The sequence below is a fragment of the Aythya fuligula genome, chromosome 1 (assembly GCF_009819795.1).
Source record: "Aythya fuligula isolate bAytFul2 chromosome 1, bAytFul2.pri, whole genome shotgun sequence".
NCBI classification, from domain to species: domain Eukaryota; kingdom Metazoa; phylum Chordata; class Aves; order Anseriformes; family Anatidae; genus Aythya; species Aythya fuligula.
In genome coordinates, this window is record NC_045559.1 from 144,360,902 (window position 1) to 144,388,317 (window position 27,416).

General features: G+C 38.7%; 1 protein-coding gene across 12 annotated transcripts in view; it reads right to left on the reverse strand.

Annotated features, from left to right (window-relative positions):
- MCF2L (MCF.2 cell line derived transforming sequence like) overlaps nt 1-27,416 on the reverse strand; it is a 147,019-nt gene that overhangs the window by 19,479 nt on the left and 100,124 nt on the right. For 11 of the 12 annotated variants that reach the window (XM_032187550.1, XM_032187499.1, XM_032187522.1 and 8 more), the window contains exons 4-16: nt 18,848-18,938; nt 10,464-10,583; nt 9,707-9,823; nt 9,063-9,212; nt 8,212-8,336; nt 6,296-6,410; nt 5,215-5,334; nt 4,302-4,493; nt 3,891-4,082; nt 2,839-2,998; nt 2,629-2,699; nt 1,533-1,609; nt 417-483 (exon numbers count right to left, since the gene is read on the reverse strand). In XM_032187550.1, the coding sequence (XP_032043441.1) occupies nt 417-483; nt 1,533-1,609; nt 2,629-2,699; nt 2,839-2,998; nt 3,891-4,082; nt 4,302-4,493; nt 5,215-5,334; nt 6,296-6,410; nt 8,212-8,336; nt 9,063-9,212; nt 9,707-9,823; nt 10,464-10,583; nt 18,848-18,938 (1,597 nt within the window). Of the gene's footprint in view, nt 1-416; nt 484-1,532; nt 1,610-2,628; nt 2,700-2,838; nt 2,999-3,890; nt 4,083-4,301; nt 4,494-5,214; nt 5,335-6,295; nt 6,411-8,211; nt 8,337-9,062; nt 9,213-9,363; nt 9,588-9,706; nt 9,824-10,463; nt 10,584-18,847; nt 18,939-27,416 lie in introns of those variants that run through there. The other variant, XM_032187551.1, reaches the window with a different exon arrangement.

Consider the following 27,416-nt stretch of genomic DNA (forward strand, 5'->3'; position numbering starts at 1 on the left):
TTTTCTCAACACAAATTCACATTCCAGTGTGAATTTCTTCTTTCAATGCAAATTCACATTCCAGTATGACACTATCTTCCTGGAGCTGACCCAAGACTCTGGAATGAACTTCTGCAGGAATTAATGACCATTACAAATGTCACTGTGTTCTACCTAAATAATCAGGCACATCTTATTTTCTGCTGAATTTGTGTTTACTAATATAAAATCCTAGTTGCATGAGTATTTCTAGGAAAAATATTGTACATTCCTGCCTCTGGAATATGAGACAGGAAAATACCAGACAGGAGAGATGTAACAACCACACTGCTTGATGAGACAAGAGGAGGCATTACAGTGATAAGTAAAGCATATGAACATCCATGAAACGAAACAGAACTAGATTCATATCAGCCACAGTGAAATTTAATCTTTACCTCAAGAACACAGAGAAGTTCGTCCACATATGCTCTTTCAGTTTCAATAAGTTCATTAATTACATGCCTGTAAACAAAGAACAGTAATTAAGGAAGGCTTATTCACTTATGCAAAATATTGAGGCAACATTAACTTTGTCTGTTTCTACTTTCCTTCAAACAATAAAAGAAACATTTCCAGTTCAAGTAAAATGTGATTTTCATAGACATTTCTGTCAACAGTTCATATGTCCTTATTGAGAAGCGTGCATTTTAAAAATGTTTTAAAGTTGAAAATGTGTTTAAACAGGAAAAAAAGCCAAAAGCTAGCATTTTAAGTGTTGTAGGAGCTGAACTGAAGCAGTGAACAGTTTTATCACTGTTTATCACAAAATCTGTTTATGCTGTATTTGCAAGAGTTAGAGCTGCAAAGGATTATCAAATACAGATTTCAAGTTGCGCTGGTCATTTTAAAATTGAGGCTTTCCACTATACTTAGAAACATCTAATAAATGAGGCACAGTGCCTCATTTTAAAGTTTAATTTCCTTCATAGTCAAGCAAGCATACTTCTTTTTTCCCCAGCTTGTAATTCTGGATGATTTAGCATATGGTTACAACAGTGAAATGACACCAAGAGCATCCACTTTTCAGGTAGAAATGCAAGTTCTGCTATACCACACACAGGTGGTATTAAGTTATTTTTGGAATGTGTGTGATACTGTTTAGTGTTTGTACAGGAAAGTGATTTTTCTTAACATTTGTCAAAACAGGGACTAAAGAGAGTCAAATAGAAAACCCCAAAAGTCCTCTGAAGCATGGAGACCAAAATCTCTGATAGATTTACAGGAGGCTTATTCCTCAAAACTATGTCATCTTTGAAATGAAAACATGCAGTTATCTTGCCATAGCACTACCTTGCTGAAGCAAAACTAGACTCTGGTACTACATAAACTAGAAATAATTCTGCAGACTGAAATACCTTCCTCTATGTACAGAACACAGCCAATGCATTTCAAAAAGCACTGAGACTTAATTCAGAGAAGCATACTTGTCTTATCAAATCCTTAGCCAAACTCAGACTTTACTGGAACCAAATCAGAGAAAGAACATTTGTTGTTTATCAAAATATACTTACTGCCGTAGCACAGCTAGGTTTTCTTCATCATCCATCGTGGATCCTCCTCTGCTTTGATGGAGTTCAGTCATTTCACTCTAAAGAAGGAAACAAACAAACAAAAAATAATCACAGCATCACAGATGGGGGTGAAAGCACTCCAAAATATGGAGCTTTGCACTTAGCTCTATTTGCATGCGTTTTCACAGGCAAGACTGTGCTCCATTAGAAATGAAGTTATTTTGCAGAAACTCAGCAAAAAGAAAAAGTCAACACGAAGGTCTTGAAGCACACATGAAGATTTAGATTCAGGGAGTTCACCATGAAAGGCCGGCTTAGAAAACATCATGGCTCAAGACCCCTCTCCAGCAAGGCAACATCAGAGCATCAGCATTAAATTTTGGAGGCAATGCTGGCCCCAGTCTGTTTTCCAAGCTAAAAATGAGGTCCTGTGCTAACTTTCTGGTTGGTAGAAAGTAACTCTTGTAATAGCTGAGCTAATTCCAGATCTTCTGAAATAAGGAGAGGTTCTGCTTTCAAGTACCCACCCCCCAAAACCAACCCTTTTCTCCAACTCTTGTCCCTACTGGCCACGCAGTCCTGCATTTCTCCTTGCATCGTCTCTTGACTCTTGCTGAACCTTTCCTGAGTTAATTCGACTCTCTAACATAGTGGGGAACTATTTGTTTCTGTTGCTGCCGTCAGGTTACTTTCCCTGCTGGAGGCGGGGCAGGAAGACCTTCCCCACTTGGGAATGGCAACCCCTTAGGTCAGGTGAAGCTATCTGTGAGCCAATGACAACTACCTCTTCACTTTCGTCAGTTTTAAGAGTAGCCAGTTACTACTGGCAAATAATAAATGTTTCCTGTTCATAGATTTTATATTTTGCTGCCCCTAACATTTTTCCTAATATAGGCAACTATTTACTTTACCTTCTCTCATACCCAGCCCAGTGACAAAGCAGCCTCTATTTAAACCAGAGTTACTTTGATAGGGGCAATACCATCACATTTGCAGTGGAATTGCCTCACTCTTCTTGAAGTTGTTGAATATTCTATTGCGTTATGACTTTCTCAAGCAGTATGCGCATGAAAAACACAGAGAAAAAAAAAATTACCTTTCCTCTTCTGTAGTTTACCTTCCGAAGCACACCGCTTTCTGAGTTGGATACATGATCTCTTTGAAGACCTAAGCACGTAAACCAGAATCAAACAGCAGTTAGAACTTGAGCGGATCTGACACAGATGTTTGTGCAACCACAAATTACAGCTGTTAGTTTCTGAGCACAGTGAAAAAAAAATACTTAAAGGCTACTACAGTTGCTTACCTGGAGAGGTACAAGGAGATTTTACAAAGGCTTCGGGTCTTGGTGCAACTGGCTGAACAGGACGTGTCTGCTTAGCTGCCAGTTTCTTAAGACTTACTTGTCTCTTTTGAAACATTTCTTCCATGCTTTCTTGCTTCTGGAAAACCTTTTGCACATGCTCCTACCGTTGCCATAGGAAAAAAAAAAAAAAATCACTGTCAGAGAGCTATCAACAAGCTACACAGCTATTTATGGTACATTGATTTGAAATGGCTATTGCTTTTATACTACATATAAAAATATTACCATACTCTTCACTCCTAACAAGGCATAATTTACAGTTATTTGGTACACTTAAACTGGAACATCGCAAAATATTTTCTCTGCTTGCTGTAGAGAAACCAATGGAATTCAGGTTTCAAATTAAAAAAAAAAAAATCAGGGGAAAGTTTTCTTGAAAGCATCTAATGGTTCTGTTACAAGAAGGTATCAGCAAGAAAGAAAAGCTGCCCAGAGAGATTGTGGAGTCGTCGTCTTTGGAGATACTGAAAACCTGCCTGGATGTGATCCTGTGAAACATGCTTTAGGTGACCATGCTTGAGCAGAGGGCTTGGACTAGATGATCTCTGGTGGTCCCTTCCAACCCTGATCATTCTGTGATTCTATTTTCAAGTTCTGCTTTGTAACTGCTTTTTCCTATGAGTTGTGCAAGGATCAGGGACAGTCATGTTTTAACTACATAAAGAAGATATCTCAAAGAGATAAGATACATAAAGAAGATATCATTCGGGAGTTTTTTTTTTTTTAATAAAAAAAATAAAAAATCCTACTGTCTGAAAATTTGAATTTTTTATTAATAGGCTCTGGAGCCCTTGATGCCTATCCAAACATAGGACATGACTACCACCTTGAGTAAGGAAATGCGCCAGCTTTCCAGTTCCCAGGTGTATGTACTTGCTCTGATGATTAGCACGAAGTCATCTAGTAGAGTTAGCTTTATTGATGGCTCTTTAAGAAAGCAATTCTAAAATTAACAAATGAATGCACACACATACATAAATATATTCTGGTACCTTTAGGTCCTCATTGAGGATTTGTGCATACTCTCTGTAAATTTTATTCAACTCCTTGATTTTATTGCCTGCGCCAGTGTCCAGGAATTTCTCAATCTCTTGTAACGCTGATTCTGCACCATCCTGAGACTGACACTTATCTACAGGCTGCGAAGCCAGCAGATAAATTCCTTCATCGCACCATTTCATAGACTAGAAACAGAGAAGAGAAAAGGCTCAGAATGTATTGATGTCAGTTTCAAACACTAAGAGCTCTAAAACATTTCACACCTCTACTTATGATGTATTCAGCTGTTTAAGGATAAAACTTTCAGTATACCCATATATTTTTTAGTCTCCTGTTATGGCAATGGGTGGGCAGAGGTTTTTGCAAACAAGACAGGAAACAAAACCATTCCACGGAAAAATTACCTTTTCTAATAAGCTATGCAGTTCTAGAGATTTGTTAAGAAGATTCCTCCTTCGTTCCATTTCAGTAGTGAAGGCATCACAGAGATGATGAAGTTCACTGCATTTTGGAATAATGGAGTCCACAGCATAGTGATTGCTTTGAATGAAAGTGTCACCCTCTGAAGCTAGCATTCTGGCTTTTGCTATGGTTTCCTAAGAAAGAAAGCATTGGTTTCAGTATATATTTCCTTGGATCAACATCAATTAAAAAAATTAGAAGTTATACCATTTATTTTTTATGCAGTCAAACCCACATTTATACAGAACACATTTTAAATTAATAGCTGCCTGACTTCATAAATCAAAGTGATTTTCTGTCTTTCCAAATGCCTAAGAACTTTTATGCTTCCTGCTTCATTGTATCAGAGCACTTCAGAAACATGAATTAGTATAACCATATAGCCCCAGTGAGAAGAAATCCAAATCATAATATGTTAATAATGTCTCCTTTTTACATTTTTCAGAGCATAGTTTTGTCAATCTTGTTTTAGTATATCATACACTCAATACACAGCCTTCCCATTTTTGAGTTTTAATGAAATAAGTGGTTTTATTAGGAGTGGAAGTGTCCCCTTGATCATAAAGTGCAGAACTTGGCTATGTAGACATTTTATGTAATTTTTCCATGAAACAATCATACCGACTCTATGATTAGTCACTCCACTCTTCAGTAAGAGTTGCCTGAGAACTGGGCCATTCCATGGTTGAAAGCATTGCTCCAAATTCCTTCTGCACATTACTTTAGACACTAATTCTGTCCTGCTGTTAGCTTAAGCTCTGGTCATATGATATTTTCAGTAACTAAATGACATTCCCCTACACACACACACACACACAGAGTCATACTAGAAATATGGAGAAGTGCAGTTCTTACACATGATTTTTCTTCAAAGTTGACAAGATCTTTCAAAATGTGCTCCGCATGTGAACAGCTGTTTCCCACATCTGTGAAAGCAGACAGTCTCTCGGACACAACATCCAAAGCTGCTTTAACCTGAAATGACATACATGTAAGTATCAATGAAGATGATTCCACCTCTCCAGAGACATATCAGTTAAATAGCTGATAGCCACTATTTGCAATCAGGTGACTCGCATTATGGGGTTACTGGAGCACAAACACAAATTAGGTTTTTGTCAATCTACTTTTATCCTCAACTTAAAATGAAAACAAATACAGAGAAAAGGCAGTGAAGTAATCTTGTTTCCTGGTAGTAGCGAAAAAAAAAAAATAATTCAGGAAGAATAATGCTCAGAAACATTTATCACCTTGCTTTGAATAGACGAAAATAGTGCAGAGACATTAATGTAAAGAGCAAAGGGTGAGGTCCTCACCATACCAATTGTTTGAGAGAAAGATATATATGCACACACTTGGGATAGGGTTTCTGAATGTTGATCCTGTGGATACACAGTGGGCATATTCTGAGTTCAACACCAGAGTAAAGTGACTGTAGGTGCCATTAAACACGAGTTAAACTAACATGAGATCAGAAGCTGGCTGTAAAAATTTTAGTTCAGTCTCCACCCAGCTTCTAACATTGTGGTTGCAACTTCCCACCCACAGTGTTGGAGACTGTTTTCTAAAATTTCAGCCAGAAGGTTTAGGTAAGTCTTGGTTCCATAAAAGGACCTATTGGCAAGATGAAAGCATCGCAGACAGCATATTATGCTTCTGTGGTGGAGAATGGATTTCAAAGGAGTTTTTGAATGCTTATACACTGCTGGGCTTGTGGAAAAAAATAACACTGCAGAAGAGAAGCTATTATGTCTCTATAGGCAAGTATTCAAGGTAGTAAAGATAGCAGAATGTCAAGTAAGGACATGTACAAGAAAAAAAGTTGGAGAAAGTTTTCAAGCACACACACACGAGCTGCAAAAACAAGAAGGGGAAGTATTTGCTTCTGAATCACTCCTATATTACCAAATATTGACTGCCACCAAGAATTTCTCACCTCTCTAAAATTCTGTTCAAAATTCCGAAGGCACAGACACTGCTCAAGTTTTTGCTGGTGCTTAATCCAAAACTCATCAAAGGCAGTCTCCGTTTCATGTAACTGAGCCAAAAGCCTTAAAAAAAAAAAAAACCACAAACAAAACAAACCTGTAAGAATGATGGTTACAACCTTCAAGGGACAATACAATCTTCCACATTAAACAAAAAGTCTCCCCAAAGCAATACTTTCCAGAAAAAATAAACTAGATACAGGAAACTTTTTTTGAGCATTGCACAGAATTGTTTTCTAGAATAACATTGATGTAAAACTGAAGTCCAACAGAAACATTAAGTACTGAAAAACTGGCAAGTGTTGATCTGAAGGTAGCTGCTGCATATACTGCCTCTCAGCTCTGACCTGGGGACACAGTGCAAGCAAACATAAATAAAACCTACAAATACACGTGGGCCAGGACTCCAAGGGACCAAAACTTTGAGCTATAATGAAGATTTTTGCCAAAATTTTGTATTGCTGTGACCAGCCAGCTGCCCTCACATTTCATTCCTTGGAGCAAGGCTCGTAAAAAACCTGAAGGTCGTTGCTTCTCTTCTGAGCAGAGATACTACTTCAATATCATAGACAGTTGTACATCAGTACTGCAATGAAAATAACCTTCATACAGGTTGAAGAACCTTAAGGAGTTTGACCAGTCTTCTAATTGTGCATTTGACATTGTGGTATGCTACAGATTTATCTCCTTGGTGTACTTTGCTCTATTGAGGCTACATCCAGGGAAGGCTGTAGGTCAGAATTTTAATAAACTTTATTCTTTAACAGCACAGAAACGAACCCTGGATTTAAAAGTTAAACTCATTAGAAAATAGTCAGACATAAACAGTTTGTTCCAACTTCTGTCAGTTATTGTATTAAGTAGGAACATTTTGGATAAATTAGCAACCCCCACCCCAACCCTGATTATCCTTCAGATAGCTAATAGCTACAATGACCCAAAAAAGTGACTTCTGCCAAGCTTTGTCCATTGGAATTGACACTTACTTGGAAAGAAAAGTCAGTCCAAGTGTAACAGAACATAGAATGACAGACAAAAAAAGAATGCAAAATGCTGCCTTGGGGAAATGAGCTATGTTTTTATAACTTCGTTTAAATTTACATCTGTGCTATGATGATGATATAATGTCTTCAAAACTGGCAGTAATTTAAGGGGGAGTGGGAGAAACAAAGGAAAATAACAGCTATTACTTATATACCCAAAGGAAGCATATAGGAAGTTTGTGCATAGATACTTCAAAAGCAGAGCACTCCCTAATAGCCCTTTAAAGACTACTAACTACATTGATAAGATATTAACAATCTTAAAAGCTCCTTAAGGAAGGTTCGAAGAAAAAGAAGCCTTCCAATTCAATTCAAAAGGAATTAATGAAAGTGGACAAATCTACTGAAAAGATTGGGTGTATATTATTCTGTCTTCTCCTGCTTTCCCTACAACAGCAAAATTTCCTTGGATTGCACTTCAGTCTTTGAAACAAAGCACCAATATTCTTTAAACTAAGGAAAACATGCTCGACTATATAGTCCAAGCCTGACAAAAAGGAACGCCCTCCCCCCACCCTCCCCAACCAACAAACAAAAAACAACAATAAAACCCCACAAAATCAAACACTGCTCTGTTGTGCATACTGAACCCCAAAACATGTTGCCCATTTCCTTACCTTCAGGTTGACCCAGTAATGGGCATCGGGGGATTACTTTGCTAAAGACAGATCTGATAACAGAACAGTTGCTTCTGAAAGTACCTTTTATCTATTCACACTGCAATGTTTGTTTACTACCTGAGCATGCAGATAGAATTAATAGAGGCAGTTAAGGGTCAAAACCCCATAAAAGCAGCTTGTTCGGTGTACCACTCCTCTCACCTTTCTACTGTAGTTTGATTGTCTAGCTGGTCTTGATTCAGTTTGTATTCAGGGTTCTCAGTAACTGGTTTTGTAATACTTCCAAGGACATCATCTCCCTGTTCTACTGCTAACCTTATATCCTCCTAAAAAAATAAAACAAGAACAAATAAATAAACAACAACAAAAAAAAACCATACTGAAGAATTCTGTAATCACTGGCTTTTTGGTATTTTGTATAAAGAAGATCCCACAAGGCAACAAAATGGCAAAAATACTTCGTTTTAATTGCAATAGAGCAAGCATCGTTTGATTAAAAGCAGCGTTTGACAATGAATAAAGACACTAGATGTTAAATGTCAGCTTTCTGTATGCTTGTGGGTCTTCAGACAATATTACACCGAGCTGAATTTTCTTGACACACAGCATTCTCATGTCTCCTTATGCTACAAATATCTCACAAACTTTAGATGTGTAGTTTTGAAACCCCCGAACAGTTTTAATTTAAGATTATTTCAAAGAATATTTGTCCATTCTTCAAAAGGTTCTGTGCATTCAAATGCAATAAAATTTATTCTTGCAAAGAAAACTACAAATTAAACTCGCCTCTACATACACAATGATTTATATGTAGAAACAAATTCCTATGCATTTGTACATAAGTACAAAAACTAGCCACAAGAACTGTCCTTTCTGAAAGTAATAAGATTCTTAACTTCAAACCAAGAAAAACAATTTCAGTAAGATTTCAGTGTTTGACATAATTATTGTCAATTAACTTCAAATACCCTCCAGGTTTTCTATTAACATTGTTAGCCATACATTAAATCACAATTTAACTAGAACACAGCATCTTAACAAGATTTACATACCTTCATTTTGTCCTTCTTTTCTGTGTGTGTTGCAAGAAGGGAGCTGGTTGATTGCACATCGTTTGGTAGTTCTGTTTCAGCCAGCTCAGTCCCAAAGGACTGAAGAATCTGAGCTGTTTGCTTAACCTTTTGGGCGAAACCTTCTATAGCCTTTTGGAATAAAAACCATTAAAAGATGTTTCATGCTCATCCCATGCACATGTACAAACAGACACATACATACAATTTGTAAAACAAACCCGAGCAGATGAATTACAAGACTGAAAAATGGTCTAAGCATAATTTTGTAAGCAACAGATACCGTCACCATTAATTCCTTAATTGTATGTTTTCCTAGGCTTGTATCAGGTATATCTTCCTCATATTTTTATAATCTCGAGTTATTTTACAACTTGAGCTTTTTCTTTCTTGTAGCAAAAACAACAAACCTCAACACAACAATATACTGTAGTTCCTTCACTTCGAGCAGTCAGAAAACCACTCCCAAATTATTACTCATATTATTTCCCTAAGATGACTAAGTACCATTGGGAACATCTCAGAGCAAGTCAACTTGCATCACTTGGAATATGTCTTATAAATGACAGGGTATGAAACAGAAGGGCTGATTAAACTGAAAAGTTAAAACAACAACTAAGACTTACAGTGCGACGGGATAGCCATCTGTTATGGCAGTAATCCAGGGTGCCACCAAGATCTTCTGTTAATTGTGTTTTATCAATGTAACCCTGCAGTTCTGATACTGAGCCCAGCATTATGATCTGCAGCAGCAAATTAAAAAGCAAACACCATCAGTGGTCACAAGCCCCTAACCAAGGATTCTAAACTATCCTTCAGCCTTTAATACAGAAATTTCAGTTTCATACCGAAGCAAGTGATGGAACTCTTTCCCTTTGGTATAAGAAGCAAGCAAACAAAAGATCTTAACACTTGTTTCAGCTGAAGATGATGTACATAACTGCAAATAAGCATGAGCACCAGGCTTAACAGCACATATTTAAAAAAAAAAAAAAAAAAAAAAGAATTATATAACATTGATGACTCCAGATTATCATTACTATTTTTGAATCTTGGTAAACTGTATATGGCTATTTTCTAAGAGCAACAGCATCTCATTCATTTCTTGTTCATTTTCCTTGCTCTCCTGGGTCTGTGGGAGAAAACAGTAGTATCTTAGCGGATTTGGCATATAAGGACTGGTTCTAAAACAATAAATAAGAACCGTGGGGGAGTTATCTTGACTAGCTCTAACCCTGGCAATTTATATCTGATAACAGCCTCCCCACTTACTTGAATATCCTTAGTTTATATATTTTCAAAGTTTAAAATATAAACAGCATTGGCTAGAGTAAGTACTTTAACAGATCCCTGACAGTAAAGTGGAAATAGAGGATTACTTACAGGTACTTTCATTTTAAACTCATCTTTGTGGAACTTGAAAGCAATGTCTGAGAGAGCTCGATGAAAAAATCCTGTTGGGCGCAGAACGAGGACTAGTTGCAAGTTCCCTGGGAAAGATGCCTGCAAAACAAATTTAATCTGTTATTTTCTGGTGTCTCAGCTCAGAAAATATTTTTGAACAAGGAGAAGCCTCTGTTGAACCACAAACTAACTGTATCAAAGAGTTCCATAATGGGGTGACCAATTATAAACCTAACAAGGCTCGCATAGAGAGCTTCATTCAAAGAGACATTTATGCATCTTTGGGAACAGGAATCTATTCTTCTGGAATCAAATTTTTCTGAGCTGGCTCATATCGCTCTCCAGTTAAGATTACATCATAGACAAGGAGGCTAATGAACAGAGATGGCTTAGTACTTTTTCAGCAGTACTTTCATGGTTACCTTATCTCTTCTTTAATAGAGGGTGCCAAGAGAAACCTCTATTATCTGAATACATAAAAACAAATTTCTTGTTTGTGCATATACTGTCTTGCTAGTTGCCCACACAAACTATTGCCACCAAGACTGAATTTCTCAGTCAGTAGCACAGAAGTAGTAAGCTTGAATTTTGCAGACAAAAACCCACAAAAATCCTCATCTGTTCTTTCCTCATCATCTTACAGCTTGTAGCCTGATGGATCTTCCCCAGTTCTAGAAATGATACAGAGAACACAGAAGAGAGGAGAAAGAAAGCAAAGAAACTGCATTAAATTACCAAAAATTAACCTCTGCTGTGGCAGAAATTCACATACATAGCACTTAGCCATTCTTGAAATGACACGAGTCTTCTCCCCTATGCAACACTGAAAACTGTCGTATTTCTAGCAAACACACACACACACACCAAAAAAAAAAAGTCAAAAAAAGACTGCCAAACAAAAACAAACTTACAAACATACATTGACTCAAGAAGCTGCAATGCTATGGTCCATTTTGTGCCTAGTGAAATCATTAGCAGCTGGATGGCTATAGACTGGTTTAATGCACATTTTTCAGGCTTCCAAGTTTTTAGCATTGGAAATTATAAACTTTTAAAGAGGAAAATAGTTAAAAACTTTTCTGAAAGATTTCACAGATTCATTGTGGTTCCTGAGGTATTCAGAGATCTCAAATTGATTAGGATCCTTAAAAGACTTGTGCTTTACAATCTGCCTCCACCCAAATGATGGCCAAAGTTTTCTAGAAAGTCCAGTGATTCAGTCCCAGTGGAGTCTGTCAGAGGGCTGAGGATGGAATCCAGGTACACTTCTGTTCGCCCACACGAGCTTTCCATCCCTGCACTGCAAGCAGTCTTTCTCTGTGGACTTATTAACTCACAGTTATGAAACAGAGGACAGACCTTTTATAGAAAATTCCTGACTCTATTCAGATGAAAAAAGTAAGAAAAACAGTAAACAAATGATCTAAGTTATTGTAACAAAGATGACCACAATTTAAGCAAATGATTTAACTCATACTAAGAAACACTGCAATAGACCATTTAAAAAAAAATTAAACTCTTGAATAATATTTTTAGAATTATAATTTTATAGTCTATTCATTTAGACTTGCATCAATTTATTTTGTGCCTATAACAGTAGTATGCAGACTCTCACTGAGCTGTTTTTCAGCTCCGATTTCCAAAAAATGAAATTTATTCAGTGGTAATACCAGCGTTTCAGAATAAAAAGCTCCATGAAGAAACATCTTTTAGATTACATATTTTGAAAAAATAATAGGAATTTGCTTTGAGTTTAGTAGATACATCAGAAACAGAAGTGTGAAATTGTGAAGTTTCAAAACACAACTTTAAACAGTAAACACAAAATTTTAGTTACATGTGTGAGTGATGAATTTCTTCATTCTAACTTTAAATTCTCAGGTTTATACTTTTTGACTGTAGTCTAGACTTCAAAGCCACAATTTTATAGCAAATATTTTGACTGTTAATGATGCAAACAGCATTAGCCAACTGCAAAGCAAGAGTAAGCTTTTCTAATCTGTATATTAGCTTTTATGAAATACAGAGTTTAGTTGTATGACTAAATAAACTAGGGTCTTCTTGTTCATATACACACGTTACAATTACTCTCCATCTCAGCATGCCTACCTAAACAATGCTGCTGAGATCACTGCAGTTGTGCACCACTCAGAATAGTTCCTATTAAAGACGTGAAGAGTTTCCTTTCTCTTTCAGCAAAAGCTGAAATTTTCAATTATTCTAACTTTGTCGACAATGCTGTTCTTGCCTCCCCTAGCCTGACTCCTATGTTTCCCACTTGGTTTTGTTTTTTCAAGCAAATACAAAGCAGTATTAAATGTTACTGACTGTTGAGCGTGGCTAGGAGTCAAATCCACAAATCAAACTTTGTGAAACAACAACCAAAAAAGGGAGGATTGCCACAGTAAACAATGTTGGACGAGCACCAGCTATTCCCGTTTATCTGAGCTTATATCTTCACTGCCCAAATATCACTGCTTTCCTGTTTTTTTGCACCCTTTCTCCCCTCCCAAAAGCTCTGGTGACTTGCAGAGACAATGATATGATGCAACAGACACTCCTGAGATGGATTTGAACTTCATCAACCAGTCAACTTAAGCCTGAACAAGAGAGAACAAAAAAAACACCATTCCAGTCCAGCATCAAGCTTGTTTGAAACCATTATATCCTAAGCAGACACAGCAAACAATGACTTCTCAATGGCATTGCACCAAGTGTTACACACAGAAATAAATATTTATGTGCATTTAGCAGTGTCATAAAATAAAGCGCCTTCGAGGATTGTTTTAGTAAAGTCACTGAATGTTGCTGTGTCCTCAAGAAGCCTGAAAACATTTTTTCCAAAAGCATCTTTCTTTACTGGACTAATTAACTGCTCCCCCGTTATCTTGTCACAACTATTGTACGTTAGCTTGATGCCTATGCAAAAGAGACCAGGGAAGCAAACAAACAGAAAAAAAAAAAAAACACTCCCAAACACTGTCATATTTTTAGTATCCTCTACTTAAATTAGTGTAGTACCTATTCTATCCTAGCCTGGCCCATATATTCCTTTATCTTACTTGCATCAGCGCTGGCACTTGTTTAATGCTTTGCAACACTTTGTGGGACTAACTTTGTTCATCTCTACATCACTTCCACATCCAGGCAGGCAAGTGCTGATGCCAAAGATACAGAAGATAGAGACACACGTGATCATCAGACTTGAAATCAATCCGAACAGATTGGGAATTTACAAACAGCACAACTCCTAAAGCACAACTTCCCAATACAGGAGATCTTTGCTGCCTTAAGACTACCCCAAACTGGAACATGAGAAGAACCTACACTCGCTGAGCAAAACAGGAGCTGCCTTAACAGTAAAATTTAAGTGCATATAATCTTGATCACCATTTTCCTTCTCAGAAAATTAACGATACATCATCTGCCTGTAGCACCAGCACTAACCCTGCTGGTAGAGGAGCTCCCACCAGGGAGCTGCTGAAGGCGCTCCGCCATCTTACCCCCAGCAGTCAGGTTGCACCAACTAGTGGGCAGATGGCACTTTTCAAGGAGGAATAATCTCACTGAATTGCATATTTTACCACAAAGTGGGGGCAGGCAGGCAGTGAGATAGGATGTTGTGCTACCAAAATCCTCCTTGGTTCTAGGGAGAAGCTGCCCACGTGTAGGCCGAATGGCGTGGTGGCCTGGGCCTACAGCCAGGCGCATACACCGGGGGGAAGCTTTTGGAAAGGACAACCAACACCTTTGAGTTTTCACATCTTGAGGTTCCTCCTGTGGTGCCTAGGGCTTATTTATTATACAGAAGAATTACATTCAGAGATATACATACATTACTTTAACTGCATCTCTGTCAGTGAAGTTGCTGCTGTTCAATCCCACAGAGCAATTCACTTGCCTGCCTCAGTACTCAGGAACACTTTATACTCCTACACAGCAAAGGAAAATTGCTCAGATAAACAGCTAATCCAAGCTTCTTTCTCTTCCCCTTCCTAGGTAAACAGCCAGCTTTCAGAAATCTTATCTGAAAAGCGTGAGCCACCAAAGAGCTAATGCTTAACTCAGCTTCAGTTGTTCCATCTTAAAATACATGGAACAGCGCTATTTTGCACTTTATGAACTGCCTCAATGTGCCCACATTACCAACCCTTGTGGTGGTGTTTTTCTTCTTCACTCACTGGTATGCCATAAGCCACAAGACACTTCTTTCCAAAATACTTCTACTTCTGTGTATAAAGGAGCTAATAACTAAGTGGAGAGTTCCCCACCCCCCCTTTTTTTTAAAAAAAAAAACAAAAAAACAAAACAAAAAAACAAAAAAACCTGTTTATTCCTAGTTAGAATGAAGGCTTTCACACAGGCTTCTCATCAAGGAAGAATCAAAAACAATTCATAAAAAGACCAGGTTGAACTCTAGTTTTAAAAACACTAAGCTGTTTTGCATTAGGTGATATTACTACTTGTGATATTATGACCCTGCTTTCAGAGTTTAAGTCTCTTCTCAAGTCCCTTTTCAGAGTTTAAGTCTCTACTCTCTCTCTTTTTTTTTTTTGTATTAAAAACACATGTAATAAAAAGCAAAAAAAAAAAAAAAAAAAAAGCAGACTATACCAGGAGAACTGAAAACATCATATGTTCAGGCACTTTCACAAAACATTCATTGCAATAAAGACAAAAGCATAAAGCATCTCCAAATAACTGTTTTGGTTTATCATTTATTAGAACCACTCAGAACAACAGCTACACAATTCATACAAATAGTGTTATAGCGTAATCATCCTGTCAAGAGTTTGTTTTGAACCTCATAAAAAATGCCTTTGATAAGTAACTTGACTGGGGGCTGAAAGAACAGTTTTCTCAAACATAACCCATACAAACTGTTACTTATCATTACAGTTTTCAGGACATGATGCAAAGAGCTAGCAAGATACTAGGGATAGCAGGAAATCCTGTCCATAACATAAAATAATGCCTTTCTTGACTATGGAGCACTGGTTATGAAACGTATCTATCCTACATCATCAGCTCCCTAAGAGACTCAACCTCTGTCTCCATAAACAAGGCCAAATAGCTCAATGCTGGATTACTGTAATTCACTGTTTCTCACCTTGGATGTCAAACCAACGATAAGACTCCAGATGGCACAAAAACAGGACTGTCTGGCTCCTGCAAGGTTTAGGCTGGTATTAGCACTTCAGTCTCTCCTTTGGCTTCTGGTCTTCTCCTGCCAGCTTAAGGTCTTGGCCCTAATCTTCAAAGCAATTAATGGGCTGGGCCTCTGTTACAGTGAGCACTGTGTTGTGAGTTTTGAGCAGCCAGAAAAACTGTGCTCTGGACAATGCAGCCCAAAACAGAAAGCATGAAACCTGCATGCAGTGCATCCTTACGTTGAAGACAGCAAATCACAAAGCAAACTTCCACACCAGGCTGGATAAAGCCCAAGTCTTGTCACATTTAGAAAGGGCTGCAAACTTGCTCAACTGGGTACCACTTTCTCACTACCCGAGTGACCTTCATACCAACTGCTTCCTCAAGAGCTGCTGCCCACAGAGATGTTACTCCCTAAACTGCATGTGTAAGGAAGTTTATTTCCTCTGGACTTTCAATCTGTGCCTGATGGATAGCTGTGAGTGAAACTTTTAAAGATGCTGAGTGTGCATTTTGTTTGTCCGAAGGGTTGAGCTCACACTTCAACCTTAAGATGGAGGAAGACAATGAAGGCAGCACAACAAACAGATGCAGACAAAGTAAAGCCATAGGTTTTTGTTACTGTTTTTGTTTTAAGAAGCACACTGGAATATGATCAGAGCAGCATGAAACCCCAAAACACATTGATTAGTGTTGTGCTTCGCTCTTACTCTGTGAACTAAATATTGCTTCCTTGGGTCTGATAGTATTAAGAGAGAAAGAAGAAGGGTGGTAGGCTTGGGGAGGGTCATTTATGACCACATGAAAAGGAGATCTGTTTGTCGGGCGTTCATCATTCACCCATCTGCAGATTGGACAATATGGAACCATTGTACCAGGTTACGTGACTCCTCCTCCTTACAGTCTCATTCAGAAGCTATGCCTTATTTCCACAGCAAGAGAAAGATTTTTCACATTAATTTCAGGTTGGAACAACAACAACAATTCTTTCTTCATTAGCTTTGTTTCAAAGCATACTTCCAACACCTACTAGTATTTATCAGTGTGTGTGTGATTCACACACACACACACATTTGTGTTTTATTTTATAGTCAAAACTCTTCACAAAACAAAAACACACACGAGTAAGAATTTTTGTTTAGCAGCTGCTCAGTGCTTACAAATATATATTCTTAAAGTTGCTAGGATATCAGTGACAGGCAGATGCTCTAGACAGGATAGTCCTGTTGGGCAATGCTCCAGCCACTGCACCCTCTGCTAGCATCTCTGATCAAAAGGATCAATCCCTTCAGGGTGATCAGAGAAAAATCAGGAAAGATGGCAGGAGCTAGTACAGATGAGCCAACAGCTGAAACTCGTCTCAAACAACGTGAGACTAATATCCTCACACACAACAATAAGCTTAAGCAGTCAAATCTTCTAGGGAAACCAGGTTTTCAGATATGAAGTGTTTTCTAAATAGCCCAAATCATTTCTGGTGATCAAGCATCTGATTATCTGATGTACAGGAGAAACAAACAAATAGAAGTTAAGCCTCTAGTTACCCTTGAGGCATTTAAAATAATTGTCAGCAAAACTCAGAGAAACACTAATGACTTTGGTGCAAGCTTTGCATTATGTTTTTTTTTTTTTTTTAGAGTTCACTTATAGCAAATACTATAGTAAAGATACAGTGGACAATGGCAAATAAGGACTTGTCACTATATCTTTTTTTGGAACCGGAGAGTAAAACTTTAAGTGTTAAGGGATGATGTGATTATTGTGGAACCCAACAGGAGTACTGCCACATGCATCCACAGATGAAATACACACCCAAAGCTGAGCAAGTTCAGCAAAAGAAGCAAATGTAGGAAAAGACAATTCACCTAATAGATTAGTTAGGAATTCAGTTAGGAATAATGATTTATCTTTTAAATAAAGCTCACAAAAGAATGAGAAAAAAGAGAAATGACCCATCATCAAAAGCACTACAACCATCAGTCTACTCTGCACTTAAAACCCTTCCTCCAGGCAAAAGCATTAGGCACCAACGCAGTCACTACAATTACAGTCAGGTTCTGCACACTGAGCTTCTAGGCAAAACAGTGCCCATTGGAGGAAAGCAATTCACAGACTCTAGAGATACAATCCTTTTTCTTTAATAACCCCAAAATAAGCCGCTCTTGGCTTGCTCTGTTGGAATCTGCTCAATGCTACATCTCAGAAATTCAAAGTCAGTTGCAAAAGTGAATTTTGCTAATATTTCTATATATTTTCAATGTTTTAACATCCCTAAAATATTTATCATGGGAAAAGTTGCTTTGAAGGTATAATATCATTACAAATTCATTTACAGGAGTTATATAGTGGAAATACCTTTAGTAGGAAGTACCTCTACCTTAAAGTACCTTCAGATAAGCACCTTTTAACTTGCAATAAGCAAACAATTCTTTGGTCAAAATGGGGCCAAACAAAAATTGAACTTATGTGATGAAGCTAAAATTTTGAAATGATTAAGCAATAAAAAGAAAATCTGACAGCTCTGTCAGCACTTACTGGAAAGATTATAAATACTAACGATTCAAGCCAGGCCAAAAAGAAAAAAAAAACAACAAGCAGTATTACAACCACTTGAGCGCTTGATAAATACAAATGTATTTTCCTGCTTATGTAAGAAAAACAACTTTAAGATTTAGTTTTATATTCAAAAATAGTCATTAAAATGGAGACTGAAAGTAGAAGTGTGAGGTTATAAATCGATGTGAGTGTGTATTTGAGGTATTTTGGCTTAAGGGTAACCCTTGTTTTTATTCAAACATCACAAGACTATCTTTTCATCTTTTAAATCTGATTTTCTTGGACAAGAGGTAAACTAAATCAGGTCCCAAATTCTTAGCCAGTGAGAAGCAGATCCAAAGCTCAGCAAGATGCACAGGCAGCCCACACAAGGACCAGCTCCCACCTGGGAGAGCCATACGCCGCGCACGCACAAGCGCGTGCTCTCCAGGTGCCCTCTCAGGCTGATGTTATGAACTGCAAACTGCACTAAAAGCATGACAAGGACACACGATGCTTGGCCCCACTCAGGTGGGACACAAAAGAACTGCATACTTTGTGTGTCATAAACCAGCTAACATTTTGCTGAAGAAAAAGCGTTTGCTGCTTTTCTATTTATAAGAGGAAGGTTCAACATGGGAAAGCTTTTTAAGGAGTTAATGTAAAACAGTACTCACTGTTATCCGCAGTATGGAAGCTTTCACAGAGGTCCATTTGTCCTGTCTGCGGTCTATGACAAGGATAAATCCAATCCCAGCATCTCGCAAACTAAGTTTGGAGAAGGAAAGAAGGAAAAAAAAAAGTTCAGTTAAAAATGCAAATGAAACTCCTCTGGTTCGCTCATTCCAAAAATCAGAGATAGAAGCTAGTTAAAAGAAAAAAAAAAAAAAAAAAGGCAGCTTGACCCTTTTGTGCAGAATCTTCTTTATTTAAGGTATTTAGATGAACATGTACTACACACCATTGGAAAGATGCAGCAGTCCCAACTATGTCCCACAGGGCTTCAAACCATATTCAAATCATGAATTGTTCTTTTTCCATGAAAGGTAATTTTCACATGTCTTGTGCAGATATTATTTCAGATGAAAACAACACCCTTTGGTTCTCCATTGTTTTGGTGCCGATATAATCCCTGCTTCATGCTGTTTTCATTTTCCTTTTGCATCTGCTTTCAACCTTCTGTTTGGTTCGTCTTCCTCCTTACTAATATTTAAAATCCTTTAAAAATGCAGGGCTTTCTGATCATTCCACGATATGGCTCTGTGCATCTGAAATGCTCTCTTGCTTCCAGGCTACAAACTTGATTTCAGGTACATTTTGACATTCACCAAAGCAAGAAATCCCTGTGGCGTTTAAAAACTCAAACTCACAGATCCTAAAAACGAGATAAGCTGCCCTTCCCTGAAATGGAAACATCTGTGAGAGAGAGCACTCAAATCCTGGCGTACGGGTGACCTTTCTTGCTCGCCTGTGCTCAGCTGCATGTGCTACCGAGTACAAATAAAGGGATCTGCTCCTGTTTTGTAATTTCCCATCTAAGCCAATTGTGTAATGCCAGCAGCAGACCTTGCCGGCCAATCGCAATCAAAATGAAAACGACAGGCAAATACAAGGCAGACAAACCTGACTTTGTTTTTTTCTTGTAGATTTTGTTTTATTTAGTCTCTCTGCTGCACTTTGATTGCAGATATTAATTTTACGGCAAGGCCTGCTGGCTCTGCTGTGTGAAGTTCTGGGAAATATTATGTATTGATTTGTCGTCATTGTACCTTAAAAATATAAAATAAAATCAACACAACACAATTTTAGGATCCTGTATTCAAAACTGCTGAATCATACGAAAGTACCTGCTTTGCTTTATAGGATTGTGCTGATCGCATTATAACAGGAGGATGTCAAGGAGAATGAAAATTACTAACATCCGGATGTGGCATCTAAAGCTGATCTTTAAAACTGCAAATTTAAACATGACTTACAGTCCATCTCCTCTCCTTTAAGAGCTGTACATCTCTCAGGTTTACAGACCAGATATTTGGGGAAAAAAAATAATCAGAAGTGCAAAGAAACATCAACACTTCCTTTCAAAAGCAGAAAATAAGTCATTTTAACACAGGAATATTTGAAACGCCACCCTCCTCACTGCCCACGTTCAGTGCATGTTACTTAACTCTTGCCTCCGGGTTAGGATAACACTGATAAACAACATCCGAGTGCTTGCCTTGTAAGCCTGAATAATGCTTGCAGACAAACGGGGCATTATATTAGGAATATGCTTACCACTACAGTAAATTTCCATGATTTACTAAAGCCTCCTTTCTTCCTTCTCTTTCTTGATTTGAAGGGCAAGAGGAAGAAAAGGATCTAGATTGCTTTTAAGCATTTTCGTGTACCCCATTAAAACTTCCCACCATTTTAATGTTTAATGTTTTCACTGAGCAAAATAACATGCTAATAGCAACCAAGTTCCACAATAACCAGGTAACAAACCAAACTCCTCAGGTCACATAGCTCAACGTGAATGAGTGGAGTCCAAAAGGTGCTGTGACTTTTCCCAAACAGTTTGTGTTTGGAAGTTTTAAGACTCCAGAAGAGCTGTTTCCCATAATCAGTGGAAGTCCCCAAGAGCCCTGCAATTTCTGCATACTTCCTCAGCGCAAAGCACAATCTCAGATCCCACAGAACAATACAAGGTCTGCATCACATTTCCAGAACCTACTGACATTGTTGTATAACAGGAATAAAATTAAAGCCTCTGAAAGAACAATCAGACTTCTTTTCAGGGCACAGGGAAGGACAGGCTCAGCTGGAGGCCTGGAAAAGATCCGGACACCAGATCCATGCTGAGTGTTCATCACCTGCCTCGGCACCTGACATTCGTCAGAGCCTAATATCAAAGACAAGTGTTACTGAAGTGGAAGAGCTGACAAAGGAAAACACATCTCCAAAATAGCCCGAAAGGTGTCCTTAGCCAGCCTTTTTTGATTCAGAAGAAGGCTCCTTTCCAGGCTCAGAAATAAAAGCCACCATTTCCCAGTGCTGGCTAGAAGAGACTCAGCGGCAAAGTCTTGAGCACCTGACTTCAAGCCATTAACACTCTTGCCAGGTTGCCTAAAAATATTAAATGCTTTGTTCTGAACTCTTTACTGAGTTTTATGTTGCTCAGAAATACATAATCTGTCAACTCCTAAGTAAAAATTTGACCCTCCTTGCCCCCAAAAATGTTAACATGTCACACAGAAGATGTGAGACAGGAGAGCATGGAGAAAAACGTAAGAGGTAAAGGAGAACTCCAACTTGTTACCAGAAAATATCAGGAAGGTAACACAACAGTTCTCTTCTCACATTCAGCTGTTCCTAAGTTTGTTTATTACTTCAGGTGCTCTGAAGGAAAGGGACTTTCAAACAGTCACTGTGGGAAAAAGATCTGTTATCCTGACGGCAGCGCCTCGTTGCGAAGGGCTGGCGACTGAGTCTGCGATCCAGCTCCGGCAAGTGTTAGGCAGGAAGCAACAAACCAAACCGAGACGTCGTGTACGACAGAGCTGGGAACACTAGGAAGACAACAAAGCCGAGAACACGATGAAGACAACAAGGCTACGTATTCAAGAACAAGTAAACACTGGAAACAGGTCTGTTTGCCAGTCCGGCCTCGCTCAACTTCCCTCTCTCCCCAGCACCCACACCTGCGCACGCAGTTACCAGACCATTCCCAAGCGCCCCCCCATTTTGTGATGAGTGGTACTCATCACAAAACATACAGGCCATAAATTTTGATTTGACCAGCTACTGTGAATCCATGGTCTGTGATTTAGGCAGATTTTTCTGAAGGCGTTTTCTTGACACAAAGGCCCTCATTCTCCTAAGTGAGAAGTCCCTGACCCAAGGATGGAGACACTTGAGCTGCTCAAACAAAGGGCTGTTTCAGCCTCTGAAAGCATGGCAAATTGTTCCCTCGCCCCTCGGGAACAACCTGATGCATGGCCAAACATTAAAACAAAAAACCTCAGGTGAGGCATCAGGAATGGAAAGAAAATTTGGCAGCATTATAAATGACTGGAAGTCAAGCCTTACAGTGAGAAACAGCAGGCGAGCCTAGCAGAAGCACCTGCCTGTTAAGGCTCCTTGACATTTCCCTTACCACCTCTGTTTTTTTATTGTAAATGCATTAACTTGTATCCGGTGTACTTTCTGAAAGATAAATTATAAGCTTGTAACTCCAATTTAGTGTTTCCTTCCTCTGTTTCCCTCCTAACACAAGAAATACATCACGAGTTCAGCTCTGTTCTTCTGTTTACTCACCAGCACAAAGAACAGAACATTTTTACAAAGGCAGAGAAACCACCCCGGCTCTGCAGGGAATACGTCCAGCAAGCTCACAAAGGTCAAGCCAGAAAGGTAGAAAGCAGGGCAAGGGGAGTAGGGGCCGCAGACAACAGATATTAGGAAAAAAAAACGCAGCACAGGGTAGACTTTCTGCTCAGTTCCCTCCCTCCACCCTGGTGAACCAGCGCAACACCATCTGGGGACGGTGAGGAAACGAGGATAAAACACCTGCCCAACAAGCACCGGCTTTTCCATGTAGAGCAGGACCTGAATTTTCCATCTAGTGACTCCTCAGCTTCGGATTATGGGGACATCTCCCTCGCTGTCAAGTTTGCAAGACTTGTGATCTCATGCACCTGGGGGAAAGGGTGGGAGAGCTTACAGTACATGGGATTGCAGAGAGGAACTTCCCTCTGGGGTATGTGGAAGCAATTACATAGTCACCATCTGAAAGATCCCTGCATTTCTCCGAGGTATGGGTGGTGACAACTGCTACACAAATAAGTAGCTAGTGCTTTTTACACTGCTGTATGGAAACTGCTTGCAATCGTTGCTTTCTCTTACCGAGAAAACAAAGCAAATCTTCAGGTTTGTCACAGTGGCTTGAAAGTATCAAATCTGAGGATGTGTGAAATGCAGGGCAACATCTCAGGTTAAGCAATTCCAGTTTAATACAAATTAATTTCAGTCTTAAAGTCTTACTATTAAACTGTTGGCTTACATTATCCTCAGGATCATTCCCTACCTTGACTACATCTGCCTACACACACAGAAGGACTAGGAATTCTTGCTTTCAGTGGCTGAACAGCAATTTCAGCAGGAGGACTTCAGTAGTATTCTGCGAAGAATTAATGTATCGTCTACACCAAGGCAGAGACTGCAGCAAACTGCAGGCAGGTCACCGCATTATAAGCGGTCTACAGATCCCTAATACCCCAACTCTTAAAGGTTACTCACTCTGTAGCTCATCGCTAATCATTAACAAGAATCAGTGATATGCAGACATGGCTTGAAGAGATGTAGGAGCTCTTCAAGCTGCTCACAAATCCTTCTGGTATACAATATATAATATACAATACCCTTCTGGTATACAACATGCAGGCCTATGTAGGAAGCGCCATGGAACTGGCCCATCTGCCCATCATCAACCATCCTACTGCACCACAAAAGGGGCAAACATACAAGACCTGGTGACAGATCATCTCAGGAATGGTACCGACCACCCCGTCCATATAGCAGCTACCTTTAGACATGAGTATGCCATTAGAAAGGTTGTGTGGACCAGCTCTATAAGAAATAAATTATATTTTAACTCTCAAAAGGTAGACTTGTGTCTAGTGCAGAAAAAGGCAAGTTGGAGCTCAAACAGGTTAATCATATGAAAAGCAGACAATCCAACAGCCTGAGCACTTTCAGCATCAAGTGTTCCCATCATGCCCCTATTGATGAAAATCCTCCCAGCAGCTACCACTCTGAAGGCAGATCCTATATATATATCATCCTATAGGTTAGGGTAATTAAGAACAGCATTCCCTGTCACTTTGTTTAGGAACAGGTTGTAGAAAACCAGACAATACTACCAAAGTTATCATTTCCCAAGAGAAATTTTGCATCCTACATTTTAATACGTATTTCAATAGATTGAACCTCAGCCACTTCAAAGACTACTTCCCATCTCTGCTGCCACTGCAAAGGATGTCTTCTAAGGGAAGTGAGGGAGCGAGGGCAAGAACTCTTCCTTAATCCTAAATGTTTCACAGATTCAAAAAAATGAAAACATCAATGCCTTGGCAAGGAATGAAAGCAGAGACTTGCCTTCTCCTTAATGGCTTTTATAGGCTCTAGAATACAGTCAGATAATAAAGTGAAGAATGTGGTATTAATAAACCGATCTTTGCTACAGCAGTTATGAAAAATACAATCAGTCAAGCCCCATGGTGACAGGAACTCTAAGGTTGGTTTCACGTTAGCTGTTTTCATACAGGTTTTGCATCAAAATGAAGAGCAGCAACAATTCCCCCAGCATAGCCTTGTCCCATGTCTCCCATCCTTATGCCCCTTATACAGGAAAACCAAGACTTCTACTTTTTAGTTTTCACATACTTATACTTGATCTAATCTTTGTATTTTGATCTTTGACAGCTTCTGACTATCCGAAGTGAGACTGAGATTAATGACTTCTTACCCTTGGTAACCACAACACTTAAGGAAAATAAAATGGTCTTGTGCTTTCTTGAGTGCATGATGGAAATAGGAGGCGATATCGTGCTCCACAAAGCCCCAGTTTGAAAGCTTCAGATATCACAGGCTTTTATAGCTCATAATACCCAGCCTCACTGCAGAAGGCACACAACGAAATCAATTTAGAGATTGCAGGAACTGAAATAAAACTATAAACCAGGCATTGTTTGAGCTCTACACTGGACAATGAACTTGCTGGTTTCAATTGGTAAGGGAGCCTGTAGGTTTTAACACAGTATCTAAGCTGAATACTGCTTTGTAATGCTGCTGCTATTTCAGATGTTTTCTAAAACCCTGCACTTAAATTAGTGCTTAAAAGCATTCAGTTGAAAAATAGCCTGGAAAATAAAAAAGCATTATAATCCTTTATAATGACAACATTACAGATGATACTCCAAATATACTTCATAAATGCACAAATCATACTTAAAAAAATGAACAGATCACATTTACACACCTAACACAAGTTGGAAGTGTTTTGAAAGCCAGAAGGTAAGATCTTCCAACTAATTATACGTGCTCTAAATTATCAAGCTTTAACATTGCATTTGCTATTTTTATGACAGAAAATTTGAGGTTTGCGTTGTTATCAAAACATCAGTGGCAAAGAAAAAAAAAATCTGCCAAGAAAATAAATAGAATGAAAGCATATTCCCAGAAGATGGCTGTACATGCAATTGCATGATGCTGTTATGACATTTAATTGTTTTGACAGAAAATGGTGTTTCGGTGCCAAATTCTGCCACAGATGTATGACTGCACACATCCGAGAACAGAGCTGTTCCTAACACGCATATTGTTTAGGAACACATTTCTGAACACTCAAGTAAAGCTCTCTGGCTATCTAGCAGACCTCCTGAGCTCCCAAAGCAAACTGGCCTGACATTTCAGCTCCGATTCACGCTGTGGGCCTGACATCTCAGTTTGGATTCCCCCAGGAACCACCTCCTGTTGAGGTGTATAACCAGTCTATCAGATAACACTTCTTAATCCAGTAACATTTACGAGGGGAAACAAACAATCAAACACAAGCCAAACCAAAACCATAGAAATGATGAAGAGTGTCCCATTTTGTTTATATATATCTGGGGGCAAAATTGGAACACAATGATGACTTCTGCATAATTTTAGATGGAATTTCTAACACTTCTGTCCTTAGGTGTTTTTTGGTGTTTTTTTTTTTTTTTTTTTTTTTTTAAACCTGTATCTCTTCAGCTGAAAATGCTGAAGAAATCAGATAGTGCAGGAAGCAGAGTTGAGGATATGTCCATTGCTTCTCGTCTCCTTGGAAAACCATCCCCAGAGCACAGCCTCCACGAACAGGCTCAGCCCGAGCTTCCTGAGATGCCAAGCTTGGTGTGAAAGTCACTGCTCTGCAGTTTTATTTCTCCATAGCCAAATTTCTGGAATTTGGACAAGATTTGCCATCTTGTCATTACTGTGTTTAACTAGTGGATTCCTGGACAGTGCTTTGACAACAGGCTACTGGTCTAGAAATATTTGTTATTTTGGATTATTTGGATTATTTTGGATTCATTTTTGGATATTTTGGGTCATTTCATAGACAGCTGAAGGCCTTTCAACTGTAGAAGGAAAAATATACACAACCCAAATTTAGACTGACAATTGTTCATAAAAAACTGACAGGAAAGAAGGAATTCCAGCGAAAGAAATTAAAAATGAAGCACTCAGGAGTGCTGCTATCCAAGGGCAGCCTCTAGTGGTCTGTCCAAAATCACTGAAATACCAAGCAAAAAATGTTTATATATATAGCTCCTGACAGTACCACCTGCATTTCACCCAACATGGGGTGTTGTAGCACCCCATGACAGGAATATAACCTAACCTGTTAGCAAGGCGATAGCATTTCTCATTGATTCTTACATTTAAAATCCTATTTAAAAAATAAAAACTGCCTTCCCCGAGACAACCAAACAAAAAAGCACAACTAAATAGCTATAAATACAACAACATGCATACTATACTGCTCTCATTTTCATTTCACAATAGAAATTTTGGAATTTTTGGAATTAATGAATTTTTAACTGTGCACTCACGTCACAGCATTTGGACTTTCCTTCTCCCCTTCCCAGTTACCTCCCCCTAAATCTTATCCAGAACACCACTGATTAAAAGCTTATCAGTTGTTTTTCCTATTATGCTTACTTTTGGTCTCAGCTGTTACTAGTTCATGCCTCAGGAATATCTTGAAATATTCATACAATTTTTTCATCTTGGCTCAGAACTGGTCAGTCACCAGATACACAAAATTGAACTTCAGGATCTCACGGCAAGCCGGCAGTATATATGAAAAGAAGAATTGAGATGCATGTTGGGTTGTGAGGTGGCATGAATAAATAATAAGAAAAACATGTTAGGCAAATGGTTGTAGTTTGCTCATGAGGCAGAGGAGACCAGCAGAATCACAGAGCCTGGAACAGGAAAACAATGAAAATGCTTTTGGGAACTTTGTAAGCATAGACAAGATAATTGGGCATTCGTCTGTGTCAGCAGGAGAGACCATAGCTTATTTATTTTCAAGTATTTGCACTGATTTATATAGCATGCACAGCCACATTTATCTTTGCCTCCCCACTCAGCTTCAGATATAGGGGTGCCGATCTTCTCCATTTTCTCCAACTCTAAACACCTCATAACACACTTGCACTTCCATGCCGATTC